The 22,290-nt window shown below is 41.1% G+C and overlaps 1 protein-coding gene and 1 long non-coding RNA gene across 4 annotated transcripts in view; both read left to right on the forward strand.

Moving 5' to 3' along the window:
* Positions 1–2,865, forward strand: part of LOC138968401 (histone acetyltransferase p300-like) — a 19,350-nt gene extending 16,485 nt beyond the window's left edge. For all 3 annotated transcript variants that reach the window (XM_070340981.1, XM_070340983.1, XM_070340982.1), the window contains 2 exons: positions 113–206; positions 2,726–2,865. In XM_070340981.1, coding sequence (XP_070197082.1) covers positions 113–206; positions 2,726–2,781 — 150 coding nt within the window. In that variant the 3' untranslated portion in view covers positions 2,782–2,865. The remainder of the gene's footprint in view (positions 1–112; positions 207–2,725) is intronic.
* Positions 2,866–5,273: 2,408 nt separating this feature from the next.
* Positions 5,274–20,376, forward strand: LOC138968402 (uncharacterized). The gene is made up of 2 exons (XR_011456166.1): positions 5,274–11,427; positions 15,365–20,376. It is a non-coding gene; the product is annotated as an uncharacterized lncRNA (long non-coding RNA).
* The last annotated feature ends 1,914 nt before the right edge of the window (positions 20,377–22,290 follow it).

The following is a 22,290-nucleotide window of genomic DNA, read 5'->3' on the forward strand; positions in this document are numbered from 1 at the left end:
TTTTGACTTCTTCAGATTACATTTGCACGAATACGTAGCAAAGTCTTCTTGGTTTTTGTTTTACTGTTATATCTTAAACATACTTCATCGTTGTTGTTGTTTTCTTACAAAGGGAGAGTACTTCCACTTGTTGGCTGAAAAGATTTACACAATCCAAAGGGAGTTGGAGCAAAAGCGCATTGAACGTCTGCAACAACGTCTTGCCGGTAAAAGAGCTATTTTGACGTTATACCACTATTGCCGAAAGTGATAATTACAAGTTATCCCATGACCTGCTTCTTTGTCTCTGTTAGCTGAATAAGGTGAATGTGTTGCCTATTCCATGGTTACCCGAGCGTTTTCCATGGTTACCGAGCCTCGATTTGACCCGTGTTTAACGTAATCGCAGAGTACAACAGGAATAATTTAGCGGTCATCTGCATATTTAGAGTTTACTGACGGACTACTTTCGGCTTCAACAAACGACTGAGATATTGTGCGGTGATAGTAAAGTCGATGTCACGTATGGCTACTTGCCTACATAGGTCAGTATTAAAGAAATACACTGAGAATACAACAAACCATACACACATTCTGCATGGGTTTAAAGCGCGGAGTCAGGCCTGATTATTCGCTTACGAAATCGGCCAAAAGCGTGCACAGCGAATTGCGATCGAGATCAAGGGACACTACTCCATACATGTTACATAAGAGACTATCAGCAACACAGAACTGAACAGAGAGAGCAAGAGAGCAAGAGAGAGAGAGAGAGAGAGAGAGAGAGAGAGGGAGGGAGGGAGGGAGGGCAGGGCCGGACTACCGGGGGGGTTATGGGGGTTGCGCAACCCCCCCTCCCCCCCTAGCCTAAACATGTACCTCACTTATTTAAAACATTTTTTATTATTGTTTTTTTTATGCCGTTTCATGCAAGGAGCGACCATTTTCCTATCTCAGAATATGACCTACCCATTAGCTTCAGGGGGCTTCGCCCCTTGACCCCCACAAGAGGCTCTGCCCCTTGACCCCGCCAGGGGGGACATCCCCCTGGCCCACCACTGGCAACCCCCCCCCTCCTCTTAGCCTAGTCCGGCCCTGGAGGGAGAGAGACAGAGAGAGAGAGCAATCGAAGCACAACGCAGTTATACTGACCGAGTAGTTAAAATTCTATCCGCAATTGACTTAGTCCGTCCAAAGGCCCACACTTTCAACTCAAAGCCATGACGTTCCCTACACAAGGCTTTGATAACGAACAGATAAGGGGCGTAACTCCTTAGTCATACTACAGTTGAAAATTCAAAGCTGGTCGGCTTCACTCAATTTCTTGGCATCAGAAGCTTGACATAAATTAGGAAAACAAATGGTTGGACCCATCATGGACCAACTAAAATGCTGTATGGCAGAATTAATATTTTGATGGTATTTTTGAACGTTCTCAGCGTCACTGCAGGATGTGGAAAGTAAAAAAGTGAAAGTAAGATTTGTTGCAATGCGTCTGTGTGGTTGGTTGAGAAATTTGATCGGCCTATTATTATTATTCTATGTTATCACATGTAAAAAATGTGAAACCCTCTACAACACAAATTGAAAAGGTTGACTTTTGTTTACACCCTTTTTGAGACAACCAAAATGCGTTTCGATTCATTCAAAGATGCAAAGATTTTCGTTGTTGATACAAAGGGACTTGACTCTCACTTTCTGCACGCTGAGAACGCCACTTCCTGCAGTGACGCTGAGAACGTTCAAAAATACCATCAAAATATTAATTCTGCCCTACAGGCAACCATTAATTTATGTCAAGCCTCTCAGTGATGCCAAGAAATTGAGTGAAGCCGACCCGCTTTGAATTTTCACCTGTAATATGACTAAGGAGTTACGCCCCTTATCCGTTCGTTATCAAAGCCTTGCCAGTGTAGGGAACGTCATGGCTTTGAGTTGAAAGTGAAAGGCCCAGTGAACGATTCAAGGTGCATCAGAAACGTGAAAAAACAGTTGTGCCCACAAACTCCGATCTGCCCATACAGGCTTACACTGGATAAGACGATCTCTCCACTTGGACACATACTAAACATCAACATCCTGACTGTTTCCCGTGCAGCGTTGGAATTGTTTTTATCAATTAATTTTGCAGATTGACATCCGTGGTCTTTAAGAAAACAAATTGTGCACCAAAACCCCCGATCTGTACAGAAAGCATCCAGGCCCTTGATTTCTGGTTTGTGACCAAGTGGAGGGATCGCCTGATGTCATGTAAAAAAAAATATATATATATATATATATATATATATATATTGAGAAAAAAAAAAGGCTGGCTAGATCTGAGATGGTGAGCCTAACTGTGTAGGGACTTTGATGCAAGTTCCTGCGTCACACAACTACCGATATCACGCAAGGTGACACCTGACAATTCAGTTCAGACCTCGAGGACGTAACAACGGTCGCAGTGATTTTTATAATTAGCAAGGAAGATTTCCACTCGCATTTTTAAGGAATAAATGCAATACCAAAAAAATTTAAAAGAATAAAACAGGGCCATTTATCTTGCGATATACGTACGAGGGTTGTTCTAAAAAATCATTAGACTCATTATTGAATTGACTTTAAATTGACTGAAAATCATTAGACTCACATATGTGTGTGTGACAGCGGTATGTTACTTATAGAGTAGGGGGTGGGGGTGGGGGGGTGCTCTCAGACATCCTAAGTCTACTTAGTCTACTTACCTAACACTCGTGGCTCGATGTTTCAGCCCGTGCCATGCGACCGCCGAGGAGAAGTCACTATGACTTCGCAGCAGGAGCATAGATCCAGGGAGCAGGAGCGTCGGTTATGGTGACACACTTGTGCCTAAAGGCATGAAATACTGATAAAATAAATTGTTTATTTGTCTTTTGGAATGTTGGGTCTTTTTTTCTGTCGTTTTTGTAGTTGTGGTGATTTTGATTCAAAATTAGAATGTCAATGCAATATATCATGCATACCCGGTATGAATCTTCCTCCATTTCTTCTTTTGAACTGTTCATGTGTGATGACTGAACAGTTTGTTTTTTTGTATATTTGCTTGTGTTATGCTTACATTATGTAACTAGTGAATAATGATGATAGTGTAATTTTCCTCTTTCGCAAAGTCGCAAAAAGTAGTACCGAAACAGAACAACTTCTCAACCCATTGCACTATCGAGGATTCAGGCTGTTGCTGGCTCGTTATTTGTTTGGTTGCTGGGTCATTATCGAAAAATAACTAGCTCTACAAGTTTACAGAGGTAAAGAAGCAGAGGGGGAATAATGAAAAATAACTAGCTCTACAAGTTTACAGAGGTAAAGAAGCAGAGGGGGGAATAACGAAAAATAACTAGCTCTACAAGTTTACAGAGGTAAAGAAGCAGAGGGGGGAATAAAATTTGGTACACGCGAAGAAAAAAACAGTCACCACAAACTGGACAAAATACACGAATTGTTTGTTTGGTCGTTTTTTGTACGTTTAATCAGCATTTGAATGTGTTTCACGCGTTTGTGGTGGTGTATGTGCGTGTCAGTGGATGTATGTGTTTTGCGTGTATGTGCGTGTCAGCGGTTGTATGTGTGTGTGCGTGTGTGTGTGAGAGGGGGGGATCAATGTGTGTGTTTGTGTGTGGTAGGTAAGTTTAAATATTTCATTATTGTGTCCAAAATCCCAGTGTGCTGTGACAGATTCAATCCGGCAGTTATCTCCTTCAGTTTCAAAACGTAAGCTTGCAAAATGTGTTTTGATTACTTTTAGATGATTGTGCAAAGACGAGTCACGAATAGATTCATCCAATACAGATTTTAAAAAAATAATGTTGTGAATGTGTTTGCTGAATTAAAACTGTAGTCTTGATTTCTGGAAGACTGGCAGTACTTGATGACATCAGTCTTCTTTTTGAAACAGTATACACTGATCACTGTAGCTCGCATTCAGGAAAACAATGCATAAAAAAAAAAATTACGCCAGCAACAGAATACTGTGACCGAGTATCAATTGTAAACATGTCTCTATAGCTCCCCTTGCCGTGCGTGTACACACACACACACACAGTACACACGTACACATAGATAACACACGTGCATATAGAATAGAAAGGTACTCACAACTAAGTTGTGTTTTGAGTGAAATGTCAGAATGCATTGCTGTATAACTATCGAGAGATACCCAGCAAAACACACCGAAAACACTAGTACCAAAAGGCAGCGGAGGGTCAGTTATCACGCAATTTGGGCAGTTGGACTCACTCTGCACAGAGCAGAAAACCGAGAGTCGGCCCTCTTTCTCAGCTTCTACCCTCTTTGGTTGAAAAGGAGAGAGACACAGAGAGACAGAGAGACACACAGAGAGACACACAGAGAACATAATTAAATGAGTTTGCGAATGTGTGTGACACGGTTTTGTTGATGACAGGTAAAAGAGCAAAATCATCAAATTAAATGTTGTTGTTGTTGTGGTTGTTCAGTGGTAGTGGTGGTGGTGGTGGTGTGTGTGTGTGTGAGTGTGTGTGCACGCGCACATCAGTGTGCGTGTTTATGTGTGTGAGAAAGCCGGGTCAGCTATTACATCAAACAGCTACCAACTCGTCGAGATTATTAACTTTTGCCATTTCAACAATAATCAGCAGAGGCCTTTACCTTGTGGTGGGTTTGAATATGAAGCGTCGGTGTTGCTGTGTGATACAGGCTTAATATTCCAACGCCTGGGCGGCAAAGATGTGAGGCATAACTAGAGAGCTTGGCGTATTTTCTCCAACCGCATTACATGCTCAATTATGGTGTAAATGTAACGATCGCGGAAAATTCCTGTTCCGGGGAACGTATATTACACTTATCACAATGAGCCAGGGGCGGACGAGGGGGGGGGGGGGGGGGGGGGGGGGTTCTGGGGTTTCCGGAACCCCCCCAGCCCCCTCCCAGCCAAAAAATAAAATAAAAAATTTGGGTTTTTTGGGGTTGTTGTTTGGGGTATTAATCAGTGACAAAATCTGCTGCCTGAAACTGGTAATGATCATCCTCAGAATGCATCAGATTGCACCATTTTTTCAAAATTTTCCGGGGGGGGGGGGGGGCATGCCCCCGTACTCCCCTAGCAAGCTAGGCGCTTCGCGCCGTCGGTTCGGCGCTTCGCGCCTTCACACCCATATCTTCACAATATACTTTTGGAACCCCCCCCCCCCATAAAATGAACTGATCCGCCCCTGTGAGTGTATCCGTCCATATCGTTGTCAAGGTAGCGAGACACAGCGTGCAGTAATTAGCATAATCGATAACAGACTGAAGCGGTATATGTAGAGGTTACATGCCGAGTCTCAGTGATTATTAAAAATAATGGTCGAAGTTAGCGGATCATGAAAAATGCGAGCTTTAGCGAGCTTTTTCATGACCGCGAACTGAGACCATTATTTTTTATAATCACTGAGACGAGGTGTGTAACCTCTTTATTCCTCCTTTCTTCAGTTATTCAAAGAAAAGAGGAGTTTTTTTGCGAAAGTTTGATCGAATCCTATTCACTCAACCAGTCAACCTGCGCAGGCGATCGATTAATGCGCGGTTGTATAGTTCCGTTGTAATCATTCCATTCTGTTAACACTTCTTGTCAGTTTTCCTATTTTGGACTAAAATCAAGTACACAGATATGCTGTTATTCTGCTGTGGCGGCAAAGGCAGATATTGTGTGTTCTGTATATGTTTTGGTATCGCTTAAGATAATGTTCTTTCGTCAAATGGGACTAGCAGACGAACTTTTGCACCCGTGTTCCAACGTTAAAAACTGTATGAAGTTAAGTTTTCTGGGGAAAATAGTGTATGAAACCGCTTTATGTTGTTTAAATTGATGAGATGTGTGCATTTGGTTGCGTGTGATCTGTTTATTAAATGAAATATTGTTGAAAACTGACCGTCGGATTGCAGTCTGTTGTCGAAGAAACTGAGTGAAAAGAAGGGGAACTACTCTTGTCGCTAGACAAAGTATGAGTTACTTGCCTTGGGAAATTGCTTGTGATGAACGTCTGATCTAGATTCAGAAAACAACCGAACTCATGGATTTTATATGGAGATTCATGTGTTCAGGCCTGTAGTTGTTAATTTAAATGCGGTATGTTTGTATTGTTTGCTCCAGAGATGTATACTTCGTACATTAGAGCGTTCGGAACTTTTCAGTCGCAAAAAGTAGTACCGAAACAGAACAGCTTCTCAACCCATTGCACTATCGAGGATTCAGGCTGTTGCTGGGTCGTTATTTGTTTGGTTGCTGGGTCATTATCGAAAAATAACTACCCCTACAAGTTTACAGAGGTAAAGAAGCAGAGGGGGGAATAATATATGTTATTTGCGTTTTTGACCTAAATATGACATTTTACACAGATCGAGACAGTCACCTTATTCCTTGTCGGTTCCTGATTACAAAAACTAATAGATATGATATGTTTGGATTAAAAACACGCTCAGAAAGTTAAAACGAAGAGAGGTACAGTAAAGCGTGCTATGCAGCACAGCGCAACCACTACCGCGCTGAACAGGCTCGTCACTTTCACTGCCTTTTGCACTAGCGGCGGACTACGGTCATTGTGAAAAAATGCAGTGCGTTCAGTTTCATTCTGAGTTCTTCTTCTTCTTCTTCTTGTCGTTCGCTGTTAGATCGTCAGTCCGGACTGCAGGGCGAAACGTGCTGTCCTATAGGGCGAGCACCATCGCGTGCATTTCGGACTGTCGACATTTCATTTTCCGTTTTTGCGTGGATCTGTGGTTGGTTAAGGTGCGCCTATTGGCCCAGATCCTCCGACTTCAGCCCTTAGGTTTCTTTCGGGGTTACCCCGCCCTTAGTTCCTGGCTCAAAAACCAAACCCTGGGAACACATGGGGGATTTCTTACCGGGGGTCCCACCCCGGGGCTAGAGCTTTTAATGCGGCTCTTACCCGCATGGTGTAACCGTCATCGGACACGTAGGGCATTTATAGGGTAGTCAGTGCCATCTGCCAACCCACCCCGTCCTGGTAGAGACACCGCTAGTTGGTCCGGGACTGCTTATTCTATATTCGCAGCTGGCCCCCATATCTGGGGGCCGTTCCCCTATCCGCCACCTGGGGACCCGCCGGGTTGAGGATAGTCGCCCCCCTACTGAATTGGAAGTAGTCTGTTCCCGGATTCTGAGTTCCACAGCTTAACTAAATGTAGTAATTTTGCCTTACGCGACTTGTTATTTTATTTGTTTAGAGCGCAGAGCAAGTTCAATCACTTGTTAACCTGGGTTGTTCTTTTTATTTCAACGTAGCCGTACGCACACTCCTGACATATGAAACGCGGGCCCTTTTTTATGGGGGCCAGAAGGCCCCCATTTATACGGATAGTTTCGAGGTTGACCATGGGCAGCGCCATTTTGTTGTGAAATACGTCATCAGTTTGTGTACACAGGAAGTTGTGACATCCGTCACCCTATGGGAGGTGTGAAGGCAACATTGTTCATCAGTAGAAAGTTGTGAAATCCGTCACCAAATGGGAGGGGTGAAGGCAAAATTGGTTATCACTGAGTTTGTGTAACACAGGAAGTTGTGAAATACGTCACCCTATGGGAGGGGTGACGGCAAAATTGTTCAACAAAAACATCATAGGTCGAATTGTGCAGGGTCAACCGCAACAAACTCAAACCATTCATTCTTAACTGCATTTGAGTGACTTATATACCGACATTTTTATTTCTTATTTTCAGCACAGGTGTAGGAAAAAATCACGAACCAAAATGTGATTTATTTTCTAATTTAATGGGACCATGGTCTTTCAAACATACAGTGACAATAAACATTGTTATGTTAAAAACAAAGAAAAAAAAGCTTTTGTGCACAAATCAGAAAATACATTGTACATTTTACCTACAGGCCAAACAGTGTCTGTGGCGGCAAAGGACCCAGCAAGTTACACTGATCTATATTTTTAGATCAGTGGCAAGTTGTCAAGAACAGGCGCTTGCATTTGGATGTGTCCACTGATAGTAGGTTTGGTTGTGATCAATCAGAATGATGTGGGAATAAAAATGTATGACAGTTTGGTATGATGACATGTAATTCACATATGCTGAAATGTAATATCATACATAATATAATATTATATAGCTATTCTGATGAACACGTGGGGGAATTCGGGGACTGTGATTGGATGGTCTCTCCAGATTATCAAAGCATAATGCTGCGGAAGTCGGCCATTTTTCTCAATATCCAAAAGCATATTGACGAAAATGGCCGACTTTCTTATCTCGTAACTCCACACCGTAAATACCCCACTTCCCCTCTGAAGAATTGATGTACAATCCATGGCACTAACATTCATGTAGTCGTTTATAACTGAGGTTGAAAAAATTCGCTTCATGACGAGACAAGTATAAATGCCATTCGCCCAAACTGGAAACTCGTCGCTGCACGGTCTGCACGCTTTGTACGGATTAGCTGTTCCAAAGTCATTTTTAGGATAGTAGTCATGTGCTCGCTCACCACTTTGAGGTCCTGCCCTCAGGACGTCGCCTCCGCACTCCCAGATTCCGCACGCTCAGAACTAAGAACAGTTTTATTCCAAAGTCAATTGGCTTTTTAAATACCTAAGTTAATTAAAACTAGTATGTGTGCCGGTGAACATATGCACTGATTTCTGTGATGAATATTTTTTACACTCTTTGATGTGCACCCTTATGCTGAGTGTGATAACCCTCGAATGACTAGTCCTGTGATAAATATTGTTCAATGACATATCTAGTCCTGTGATAATGATAGTTTTTAGCGTTAAACTTTTAGCTAAAGCTGACGGCAATTAACCTATTTGGAATTATGTTACTATTCCTGTTAGTGTACATATATGCGTGCGCGAGTGTAGTATGCTTCGTATGGTATTTTTATCTGTTGTCTTATTATTTGTTTGTCTTTTAATGTGCACCACACTGAAATTTCTCTGTATGAGATAATAAAGTATTCGTATTCGTATTCGTCAGTGAATAGCCTGCGCAAAACTAATGCGCATAAGATACGGCGTCTGCTATCAAAACCTGAGATCAACGCATCGACGCAAAAACTGTCATTTTGTAAGTTTGGAACAACAAATAAAGGTCAGAACAGCTATATAATCGCTTTTGTGTTTTCAGCGTAGCAATAGGGTCCGATATTTAGACTCGAACAAGTATAATGCGACTCGTCTTCGACTCGTCGGCATTATACTTGTCTCGTCTAAATATCGGACCCTATTGCTATGCTGAAAACACAATACAGCTGTTAATTATGGCTGTTGCCATGACCATGAACCCCAAGAAAGGTTTAATGGTATGTAAAAATCAAAATACCAAAATCAAGCACCTATTAATCTGGTCTACGGCGCGGGAAGATTGAGACCTTCGTAAACGTTCAACGTTGGCCAATAATGATTTTAACAATGTTGTGTCGTTTTGTATTATGTTTTATTTTGTTGATCAATTGATAAATATGTCTTCCCAACATATTACAAATCAAACAGAAATAAAGTCTTAGAGAACTACAATAATTATTGTTGCCGTCAAAACACGTACCGTTCTCACGAGATCAGTTACATTTTTTTTCTCTCTCTCTCTCTGTATGTATGTCTTTGTCTGTGTCTCCCTCTGAGTCTCTCCGCTTCTGTCTTTCTATGTCTGTCTGTGTGTGTGTGTGTGTGTGTGTGTGTGTGTGTGTGTGTGTGTGTGTGTGTGTGTGTCTCTCTCTCTCTCGCTCTCGCTTTCTCTCTCTCTCTCTCTCATCTGACTCTTGGCACACAGGTAAAAGCAGAGGTTAACTTGAGTGCACGTGTACCTAGCAGGAGGGGGGTGATTTTTTGAATTAGCTGAGGGCGGTGAACATGCAGAGGTTAACTTGAGTGCACGTGTACCTTGCAGGAGCGGGGGGGGGGGGGGGGGATTTCTTGAATTAGCTGAGAGCGGTGAACATGTGTCGTTGTTTGCCGTTGTCATGAGAACAGTTAATTTTGTTTTGTTTCGTTTTTTCCTCCAAATTTTTGCATTTTCACAACAGGCTTTTTTGTTTCATCTCTCAGACATGGTGTCAATTGGAAAAAAAAACCGGAACAAAACAGAAGTAACTTATTTCGTGAGAACGGTAGTGCACTAGGTTTGGGAAAAAACACGACAGTACCTTATCTCTTTCAACCCGTATGGGGCCCTTCAACATATGACAGACTGACAAATGCACCGAACCCATTTGGTTCTTCGAGAGAATTTTTCCGTGAAAACCTTTTCAGTGCCTCAGGGTCAGCTCAGGGTCAGTGTCATAAGAGCCTACATGTATGACCGGACGAAGCCATGTTAACGGAAGGGATATAAGACCGTTTTCAGCGGATTTTCACACTGCTAAAACCTGACTTTCTTGCAGTTGCTTTGTCTGCAATGCCTTAGAACTCTACAAATAAAGTTTTTCGCGTTTGTGTTGTAATTTGCAAGCAAACATCGTACATAGTAAAGTTAATCGACTTTGCTACAATTTGTAAAAACTAGGGCATTACTTGATACCAAAAAATATATATATAAATCCCATGCTGTTTTCAAATACAGCGTTTTGCTATTCACTTCAATATAATAGTAAATAACAATCAAGAAATAACGAAGTCTTTTCACCACAATTTCCCAGATATTTACACTTTTCATTTTGTTTCAATTCACACCACAAAACATACACTTCGCCTTTTGCTATTCAGTCTCAAGTCTAAATAATAATAATAGTATAAATCATAACTAATTTTCTTCGCACCATCATAGACATAATGTTGCCTCACATGTTCTTTGTACAATCGTTGGTTTTCACAATAAATATTGCATTACTGTACTTGTCTTCTTTTTCTTTTACAATGTCTTTCCAAAAACAAAACTCAAAGACCACACAAGCTATTGCAACCTACTCCTATCTCTCGTCTCTCTTCCTGGGTACAATGGTACCTAAGACTTACACTTCAAATGCTTACATTTCCATGCTACCCACATTGTCAAAATACCAATAATTATTCAAAACAAATGTTAACTACTACCTAACTTCATTTCAGACCCACACCCATTATTATACACACATTTCACATTTAAACCATTAGTCGGCCCCCTGTCGATATTTATTGACTAAGTTCCTTGTGGAGAGTGACATTTTGGGTTTCCCTTTTTGTACACCCCAACACGAACTGCGCGCGCTGTGTCCCAGCTTGCGAAGCGGATATCACCTGCATTTTGATTGGCTGTCGTAAGCCAACTACACTACATTTCTCTCCAGTGACTCAGCGTGTCGACTCTTAGCGTACAACCATGTCCCAAATAGATCCTTATTCTGGGGACACAAATAGAAATTAGCATAGCATAGCATAGCGTGTCGAGCTTTGAAGACAGAATTCAATAACCATTTCAATTTGGAGATTGTGTTCAGTGACGTTTGACGTACTGCCTGCGCCGCGCAGAGCTATACAGTAAGTGCTGACGGTTTTTTCTGTATATGATACCATAAATTTACACGTCTTTTATGCATAATATACCGAGGTGTACGTGCTACATACGTAGAGGTAACATGCCGAGTCTCAGTGATTATTAAAAATAATGGTCTCAGTTCGCGGTCATGAAAAAGCTCGCTTGCCTTTACCAGGAACTGATCTCCGCAGTTGCAGCCCCTCTCCCAAGTTTACTCAATCTGTCAATGATCTAAAAATCAGTGAGTTTACTCGTTCATCGCTATTGTGTCCCTTGGGCAATCTCCAGGAACACTCCCGTGAAAGTGACTGTGAAAGAAGAGCCTGGACATTTTGATTCAGTCATACACTGAGTGTGACGACGAACTTCCACAGGGCTAGTCAGGGAGACTGCTGTCAGGGTCCGCCTTGAAGGAAAGCTAACGCATTGTTCACAAATTCAGTCTAACGGGTAGGTGGGCGAGTGACTCGAATGAGTGACTGAAAGGGAGACAGACACTGGCAGACGGTTTGTCACAGTCACAGTGTATGATTACGCCGCGCTAAGTGCCAAGCCAATTGGCTCCAATTAAGATTATATGTTCACTGAACACTGAGCCAACAAGCAAGAAGTGAAACTTCTTCATGAGGAAACAACCCACAAATACTTGCAGCTCAGTATAGGGAGGACGTCAGCGGCCGGTGTAACACGAGAAAATTACTCCCACGAGATTTTTACTCCGGAGTAAACATTTCGTACGAAAAAGTTACTCCCTTTACGAAAAAAGCACTCCCCCATTGCACGAGAAAATTACTCCCCAAGACAGTTGAGTTCCGAGTAAACATTTCGTACAAAAATGTTACTTCCCTGACGAATAGATAACGAATAAATTACTTCACCCCAACACGAGCAATTTAACCTCCCATGCCAGGTGTACGAAATTTTTACTCCCTTGTCCCCTGTTAGTCTTGGTGGTGGAAGGGGTGGAGGGAGGGTAGCGCGACATTCGTGTGCGCGAGATCACTTATTGGCATTATCCCTTCGCCCGCATCCCATTTTTGCGTACGAGATTTTTACTGGAAGTAAAAAAAATGGGGAGTAAAAATTTCGTGGAGGGAGTAATTTTTTCGTGCCTTGGGGAGTTCTTTTCTCGTACGAAAAGTGTACTCGGAGTAAGAATTTCGTACGAAATATTTACTCCAGAGTAAATTTTTCGTGGAGTAAAAATTTCGTGTTACACCGGCTTTGTTTATCTCACACAAACTTGATACTGACTATTCGCCTCCCCTCCAAGGGGCTACTGATCAAACTTTGGACCCTGTATTCCCCCCCCCCCCTTGGATTTGTGATGAGAAACTATTTTGACTTTGAAATTATCTTCAACCCAAAATATTTCTTTTCTTATTCAAGGGACGTAACCGCTCGGTGCAAATAAATCGAATTTGGCGTAAAATCGATCGAATTACATCACAAATCTGCTTCAGTTGCAAGATCTTGATATGCTTTCCGCTTTTCTCCCTTAAAATAATTGTACCGCTTGAAATTGGCGGAGAAACATTCAGTCTGAGGTTAATTTTGGCTGACGCCTGGCTGACGTCAGTCCTCCCGAAACTGACTCGACTGACTGTACTCAGTTTATATACAACTCGTTTGGCCATTCCTCCAATAAAGTTGAGCTGATCCCGGGGGGTGCGGGTTCGTGATAATAATTTTCAAGGCCTTCATGCCTTCAGTTAGCTTGAATGGTTCAGTAAAGTAACCTCCCACAAAATAAAACCCTACTTGTTTCTCAAGTTGATAAGAAATTCCAAAATGGCGGAAAGTAATATGTAGGGGAAGGGCTCCTAATATGGACCGGCTCCTAATATGGACCACCACAAACTAACGGCGCTAGAGCGCTCAAAAAAGTTTTATTCGCTGTATTCACCCCCTCTGGATAACTTGCACATGTCAAAACAGTTGCAGAAACAGAAATCTCAAAACCGTTAGGCTTTTTCTCTTTTTTCACTTTTGGCAGCGTTCACTCTAAATTTGCCGCCTAAAACGGACTCGTTTCTGTCTACAGCCAAAGCTTTTATCAAACAAAAATGGCTATATATGACAGCTAAAACCGTATTTGTTACATTTTAGCAGTGTTGACCCCGAGTTTCTACTGGAAACAAAAAATAATAGCAAAATCTCAAAGTATGTGCGAGTCCCCTAATATGGACCACCTTCAACAAATCGAAGAAAATAAAAGCTAAAGGCTATTTTCATTAATTCATTAAGAAGCTTGCTGGTAATAACCTATAACTAGCCCTCGAGATTTAAAAAAAATGCAACGAAAAGTCTTCTTTTCGTGGAAGTTGATAATTTCACTTATTTTCACTCTGTTTTTGATAAGCTTCTTTAGTTTCCTGCTGTGCTTCAAATAATGCTCTCATCAACCCGAAACAGATAAATCTAGAGCATATTTTAATTAGGCTGACTTGTACACTAAGTTGTATCATATTATTTTGAAATATAGGGGGCTTTTTACAGTGATTCGTGAAGGCCGCTTCACTGGTCCATATTAGGCGCCCAGGCTCCTAATATGGACCCTTTGTGATTTTTTCTGTATTTAATTTTTGCTGAATGTGTATCAAAGCTATTTCACTCTAATTAGGCCTAACGGTTAACCTAAGAAAGAAGGACTACCAAACACAAAATGAAACTTCTTTGCAAGAAAACAAGCTATTTATCAGCATGAAAAAACAAGTCGCGTAAGGCGAAAATACAATATTTAGTCAAGTAGCTGTCGAACTCACAGAATGAAACTGAACGCAGCAAGACCGTATACTCGTAGCATCGTCACTCCACCGCCCGTGGCAAAGGCAGTGCCCGTGGAATTGACAAGAAGAGCGGGGTATTCGTTGCGCTAAGAAGGATAGCACGCTTTTCTGTACCTCTCTTCGTTTTAACTTTCTGAGCGTGTTTTTAATCCAAACATATCATATCTATATATTTTTGGAATCAGGAACCGACAAGGAATACGATGAAAGTGTTTTTAAATTGATTTCGAAAAAAAAAATTTGATAATAATTTTTATATATTTAATTTTCAGAGCTTGTTTTTAATCCAAATATAACATATTGATATGTTTTTGGAATCAGCAAATGATGGAGAATAAGATAAACGTAAATTTGGATCGTTTTATAAATTTTTAATTTTTTTTACAATTTTCAGATTTTTAATGACCAAAGTCATTAATTAATTTTTAAGCCACCAAGCTGAAATGCAATACCGAACCCCGGGCTTCGTCGAAGAGTACTTGACCAAAATTTCAACCAATTTGGTTGAAAAATGAGGGCGTGACAGTGCCGCCTCAACTTTCACGAAAAGCCGGATATGACGTCATCAAAGACATTTATCAAAAAAATGAAAAAAACGTTCGGGGATTTCATACCCAGGAACTCTCATGTCAAATTTCATAAAGATCGGTCCAGTAGTTTAGTCTGAATCGCTCTACACACACACACACACAGACACACACACAGACACACACACGCACATACACCACGACCCTCGTTTCGATTCCCCCTCGATGTTAAAATATTTAGTCAAAACTTGACTAAATATAAAAAGTGGTCCATATTAGGAGCCCTTCCCCTACATGTCTAGTCCGTCTGCTGACAAAAACGAGAAAACCCGATATCTATTCACTGACATTGTAGGCTTAGCTCCTGGTAGGTCAGTGTGTCCTAAGATTGGTTATTTGGTGAAGGTTTGCTCAGTGTGCGCGCGCGCGCGCGCGCGCGTGTGTGTGTGTGTGTGTGTGTGTGTGTGTGTGTGTGTGTGTGTTAGTGTGTGTGTGTCAAACGGACTGACAAGAGAGACCGACAGAAAACCAAGACAGAGTCCAAGAGCTCTAGAGAAAAGTGGAAGTGATCGTTGGCACATTCAGGCTGACACCCCCCCCCCCCCCTCTCCTTTTTGTTGTAGACTCACTGACCTTCCCCAGACACGACCGATGCAGAACGATGTCAACCAGGATGCCGGAGAACAACGTCGACAGTCAATACAGCGTGCTATCCAGTCACTGATGCACGCTTGTCAGTGCAAAGACGCAAACTGTCGCCTGCATAGTTGCCAGAAGATGAAGCGGGTGGTGGCTCACACCAAGAGCTGCAGGCGCAAAACCAACGGTGGCTGTCCCATCTGCAAGCAGCTCATTGCGCTCTGTTGTTACCATGCAAAACATTGCAACGAAAATAAGTGTTTGGTGCCGTTCTGCCAGCAGCTGAAGCAGAAACTGCGGCAACGGCGACTGCAGCAGCGATTACGCCAAGCTCAGATGTTGCGCAGACGCATGGCCCTCATGGCTGGAAACCAGTATGAAGCTAGATCGAACCTCGCAAAAGGAGGATAAAAGCGTCTGCCAAGTCTCCACGCCTCGCAGGCTGGACTGATTCCATCCCTGAGAACAGGCAGTAGAACTTGAATAGGTCACTCACCTAACTGACATGTCCCAAATAAACAGGCCTGAAAGTGGCGAGTATTTTACTCGCCATGGCAAGTAGAAATATGTAACTGGTGAGTAGAAATGTTCATCTACTCGCCAAATGCGAGTACAGGTGCTGAAACAAACTGTTGGTTCGGCTAGTAAAGTTTGCTCTCTGGCTAGTAAATGTTCAGAATCACTAGCCAAAGGCTATAGTAAACCTCCTTTTGTTTTTCTTTTAGGGCTGATAAAAAAGATTTATAAAGACAGGATAGGGGAGGCACTGGTGTTAAAAGTGATTTTTTTTGTTTCTTAACTCTTGGGTCAACAAATATTTCAGAATTTAAGTACTCAGTCCATCTCCTGAGAAAATGAAAAAAAATAAAAATTTGGACCATCGGTTGCCATGGTAGCAATCCAAGATGGCTGCCAAACTGCCCCTTTATAAAACCCTAAGGCTTTTTTAAAACTGCATGAAATTTTGTTTTGATGCTTGTTATTTATACTTTAGCACAATGCCGAGAAACTGATAGAGTCGTTTTTTGATATCTCAAGTCATTTAAAACATATCAGTGATGAAAGTGAGTGATATTGAATTTCATGAAAAAACGCCCCCCAAAACGGTATAACTTCTCAATAAACAAATTTTTCAAGAAATCACTATCAGTTTCTGCAAAATAACACACTCAAGATGTATGCAAAGTTTCAACAACGCAAGTTTATTAGAAAAAAAGCCTTAGGCTTTTGAAGTGACAAAAAAGTAGTTTTGAGAAAATACACAAAACATGAAGAAAATGTATTTTTTTGTACACAAACGTTTATGAAACACTAACAAAACAACAAGTCTTGCTTTAGTTCCACAAGAAAACCAGAAACTAAATTCAACAAAATTTAGAATAACAACAGCCAGTGTTCTGCAAGCACCAAGGAAACTGTTCGAAGGTCACACTGATCCGTTATGTGCACGCTGTGTAAAGTATGCCCATCCATAACTCCCAACTTGTTATCAGTGAAGCCTTTTATCTTGGACCTCTTTTGGACTTGCTTTGAATAATCAGGGAGTCATATGACAGTGTCCTTTACTTTCTATACTACAATATTTGGGTTGACTTCTGTGAATTGCCTTGCAATGCCATGGGTACTTTGGAAGCTCCTCTCCAGCTTCTGCATCTGTAGAGACAACATAAATTCAAAATTAATATATGTCTATGACAAACTCATATACTGCTATTCACATTTCCCATCAATGACCCCCCCCCCCCCACCCCCCACCCTTACACACACATTTGAAAAAAGGTATTGTAATGTGATACATGTAACACGATATTTGGGCGCATGCATATGTCAGTGCTGATAGTCAAGCAGTGAACAAAAATATGTTGACAAATCATGTGAATGGTGCTATAAAGGCAGTGCTGATCTGGTTTACAGCTATTGCACATACATTGCATGCAGAAACCATATGGTCTGCATGGCAAGTATGACCACAAGCAATGTTCACTCACTGGGCCATGTGAATGCATGTTTGTTTGAGCCACAAGAAAACTGTGATCACAGGAGCAAGCTATATATAATATGCTCGAGAAAATAAATGAGGAAAGAACAGATGTTTTGCCCCAACACTGACAAACCTTGTGACAACCAAGCTTCACAGTAGCAGCACATAACTGACTAAATTTGCATCCTATTCAGTTTCTTTGCATCAGGGTGTTGTTACTTAGATTCTGTTCTTCAGCACACACACACACACACACACACACACACACACACACACACACACACACAGAGCCGCACACATAGCCAAACAAATATATAAACTTCTACATGTTTGTCAAAAGAAGAAAAAAATACATACCTACTACCATCTTCCAGTTGCTGTAACTAACGGCGCAAAATCCGTAAACGGAAATTCCCGTTGTCCGCGGTATGAACTGATCGTAGCAAAGAAAAGACAACTCATTCCAGTCATGCTAACGTGACCACCGTTGACGATGTGTTTGACTCACAGTCACCTCTCAAACATACGCATTTTTTTGCTGTTTTGTGTTTGTTCAATACACAATTGCATACACATACCTTGTTCATTTAGCCGTTTTGACCGTTTATGATTAATTCTGATCTAAAATCAGTACATCAGAGTAACCAGAAGAGAGTTCAAAATCCAGAATCAGAAAGAAAACGGAAATGACCAGGGAACAAAAAAATCACTTTTTTCACTGTGGTGTCTGCCCTAAGGCTAAGAAGGTATACAAGATCGAAATTGTATTATTTTGTTCTTCTCCTCACTGTTAATACAGTCGAACCTGCCCTAGCGACCACCTCTTGGTTACGACAACCAGCCCCTTACAACTTGACCACCGGCCAAAGGATCAGCAACGAGTTGTTTTGGTCTATATAATTTACCTTTCTATAGCGACCACCTGTCTTTAACGACCGCTTTTGGTTGGTCCCTTGCGTGGTCGTTATAGACACCAGGGCCGGACTAGGCGAAGAGGAGGGGGGGGGTTGCCAGTGGTGGCCCAGGGGGATGTCCCTCCTGGCGGCAGGGGCGGATCAGTTCATTTTATGACTGGTTTTTTTCAAAAGTATATTGTGAAGATATGGGTGTGAAGGCGCGAAGTGCCGAGCCGACGGCGCGAAGTGCCGAGCCGACGGCGCGAAGCGCCTAGCTTGCTAGGGGGGTCCGGGGGCATGCCCCCCCGGAAAATTTTGAAAAAAAGGATGCAAAATGGTGCAATCTGGTGCATTCTGAGGATGATCATTACCAGTTTCAGGCAGCAGATTTTGTCACTGATTAATACCCCAAAAATTGAAACTCAATGTAAAATAAAGAAATGCATACCTCATTCAATATTTTTATTTTTTGGCTGGGGGGGGGGGTCCGGAAACCCTAGAACCCACCCCACCCCCCTCGTTGTGGGGGTCAGGGGGCGAAGCCCCCTGAAGCTGACGGGTAGGTCATATTCTGAGATAGGAAAATGGTCGCTCCTTGCATGAAACGGCATAAAATAAGCAATAATAAAAAAAAAATTAAATAAGTAAGGTACATGTTTAGGCTAGGGGGGGGGGTTGCGCAACCCCCATAACCCCCCCGGTAGTCCGGCCCTGGACACGTTTGACTAATTTATTCAGTGTTGCTTCTTGTGCAAACATTTGGTGCCATATATTCAAGTTGTCCACGTTATTTTATATAAATAATGATTTTATTACCCCCCGCGGGTTAGGGGGAAGAATTTACCCGATGCTCCCCAGCATGTCGTAAGAGGCGACTAACGGATTCTGTTTCTCCTTTTACCCTTGTTAAGTGTTTCTTGTATAGAATATAGTCAATTTTTGTAAAGATTTTAGTCAAGCAGTAGTGTAAGAAATGTTAAGTCCTTTGTACTGGAAACTTGCATTCTCCCAGTAAGGTAATATATTGTACTACGTTGCAAGCCCCTGGAGCAAATTTTTGATTAGTGCTTTTGTGAACAAGAAACAATTGACAAGTGGCTCTATCCTCTCTCCCCCCTTTCCCCGTCGCGATATAACCTTCGTGGTTGAAAACGACGTTAAACACCAAATAAAGAAAGAAATGATTTTTTTGTTAAGTACTTAATGCCTCCCTTCTTCTTGTTATTTATCTCCTAGTTCATCATTTAACTTTTAAACTGCATTGTCACTTGTCTTTGCTTTTTCTCAGGAGTAGAATTTAAAAACATGTTTTCTGTAAAGAACGATAGGAGGTAGGGTTGTAGAAGCACCACAGTTCAAAGTAAAGAACGTTTATTGTGTGTGTGTGTATTTTGTACTGTGGTTCAGGGGATACCTAATCTTGACTGCAACACAGTTTTTAGAAATTTCTTATCACATTTACACGTCTGACTTCATACTACTTGTTAAATTTCCCGCTGAACGCAGTTGTCCGCGTGTCAACAATTTATTCTTTGCCTGTGACATTTAAGACGTGTAGATATATTATTAAAAGGCAGCGAGCAAATATTCAATTATATTACAAAGTTGATATTAGAGTCTGTGACATCGTTTATTGCTGAATTTGGCCGATTGGTCTACTGACCCCATTCTGTACAATTGTATCTTATAATATGAAAATTATAAATAATAATTAAACAATTTCTCTTTCATATACTCGTAATGAGTTACTGCCTTTTCCTTAAACACATGCTGTATCCCTCAGAGTTGTGCTCTTCCTTCGGACACTCGCCTTGTCTTTCCTACCTCTGTTTGTTTGTTTGTTTGTTTGTTCTTTGCTTTAAATATATCTGGTTTGTTTGTGTGTGTTGTTGTTTTTGTTTTGTTATGTGTGGGTTTTTCTCTTGTCCCTCGACTTGTTCTTCCTAGCTTGTCAATGCTGTCATGTCCATCATTCTGAACATTTGTGTAGGCCTAATATGTTGTACATAATTGCTTGGGTCACGTTATATAAGCTGATGTTGGAGTTCGTGTCCTAATTACTTGGTACGAGTGTATTAAATTAATTGTTTAGTGTTAGTTATTTTGATTAAAATTCTTTTTAACCAATTTTTTGTTTTTTTGTCTTTCATCCATAAAATGTAGTTTCAAAAGTTGGTACATACAAAGTAGTTGTTGTTGTTGTTGTTGTGGTTGTGGTTGTGGTTGTTGTTGTTGTTGTTGTAAATTTAGCTGTAAAGTAACTGAGTTCTGTTTGGTTCTTCTATTAGTCTTCTTTAGGTGTGATCATTTGATTGTTGATTTATTTACACTATTCACAGTAGAACCAAAGAGAGTTCTTTATTAATGGTTTGGTTTTGTGTGTGAGAAAACGTCAAACACCCCCTGCTCAATTTTCAGTCGTTGTCTGAGAAAATAGCCCATTAAGCCATATATTGTTTGTTATGTCTGACCTTAGGACACCGTGAACTTCCAGAGAGAAAAATCCCACCACATTATGTATTACAAATTTCGTATCATTTTTACAAGGGGAAGACTCCAACCTTAAGACGCTCTTTTGGAAAAGTTCTCGGGCGAATTTACCACTGAAAAGTCCAAGGGACATATACATTAGCTGTGCTATAATGTTAATAAATAATAATAGTGGACATTTGCTATAGCGCATAATCTATATGCTCAATGCGCTTTACAATAACTATTAATGTTGACACACCTGTGATGATAAACGCAATAATGCTACATAACTATGTTAATTAATGCATTCATATGGTCAACATGGGAACGGTTTCGTTTTACAAACTATTCTGCGAGTCCCGATTCTGCTTATAAACTTTTTGTTGGCATTAATAATGATAATGAGGACACTTAAATGGCGCAAATCCTAAAATGGTTCTCAGCAAAACCCAATCATTCTGAACACAATGCCAAATCCACATGGTACAGTAATACACTTCCAAGTAAACTTATACAGTTTACAAAATTTACAACACATACATATTGTTCATATTACATAGCACACAAGTAAAAAGATTCATTCTACATAAATAGCCCAATCACTTTCGCCTTACACACACACACACACACACACACATACACACACACGCACACACACACCCAAGCTTGCAGAATGATATATAGATTTCACTAGCTGTTAAGGAATACTATAATGCTTACTGCACATTCTTTGAACGTCAAATGTTTGTTTCAAACGTCCTGAGCATAATAACTTGACGCTAACATTTTTCATGATCCACTTACTTCGACTATTATTTTGAATATCCATTGAGACCCGGCAAGGAACCTCTCTATACTCACTTGCCCCAAATGGCTTTGCGGTGAGGGCGTTAGTTATACTCAGATTTCTCTCCCCATGGTTGCATTTTTTTCAAGTTTCAGTCTCATCAAATATATAATATGTACAGCCTGGTGTTGTGAGTTCAAAACATAATGATCTCGTTCTGCGCATAACCGTATAACTATAGAGACTGCCTAGGTGCTTGCTGTAATGTTACTAAATATCTCGTGGAACACGAGGGTCAGATTGACCTGACCTAGTTCACTTGAGGGGTAAAGACCTCAGTCACAGGCTCTTTCTGGTGACAAAGTTGTGTACAGCTGAAACTGGCTTCGCATGCGCCCACTGCCAAAGTTAATACACTGACAAGCCGTACATGTTCATTGTTTTTGCTGCTGAGTTAAAGTACATTATGAAACTTAATGTCAAAGGGGTTTTATGGGGTAAATTGTGAAAAAAATGTTTGTCTAGGGCCATGAGATCATTTTTTTGCGTGTATGTGGGACTGGCGTTCCTTTAAGCTTCTGCGCTAATGTTGGCAGGATTTATGTTCTTAAATTCTTCATAACAATAAGAAGCCTTCGTGGTGTAATGGATATGACATTGCGCTTCGGACCCAGTGGTTCGAGACTCACAATGAACTTAGTTTTTTTATGTTTTCGTATTCGTAAATAATTATGAAGTGCCAGTTGACAGGTTTTTAAGTGTAAAATTAATTTT

The sequence above is a fragment of the Littorina saxatilis genome, linkage group LG6 (genome assembly GCF_037325665.1).
Source record: "Littorina saxatilis isolate snail1 linkage group LG6, US_GU_Lsax_2.0, whole genome shotgun sequence".
In the NCBI taxonomy this organism is placed as follows: domain Eukaryota; kingdom Metazoa; phylum Mollusca; class Gastropoda; order Littorinimorpha; family Littorinidae; genus Littorina; species Littorina saxatilis.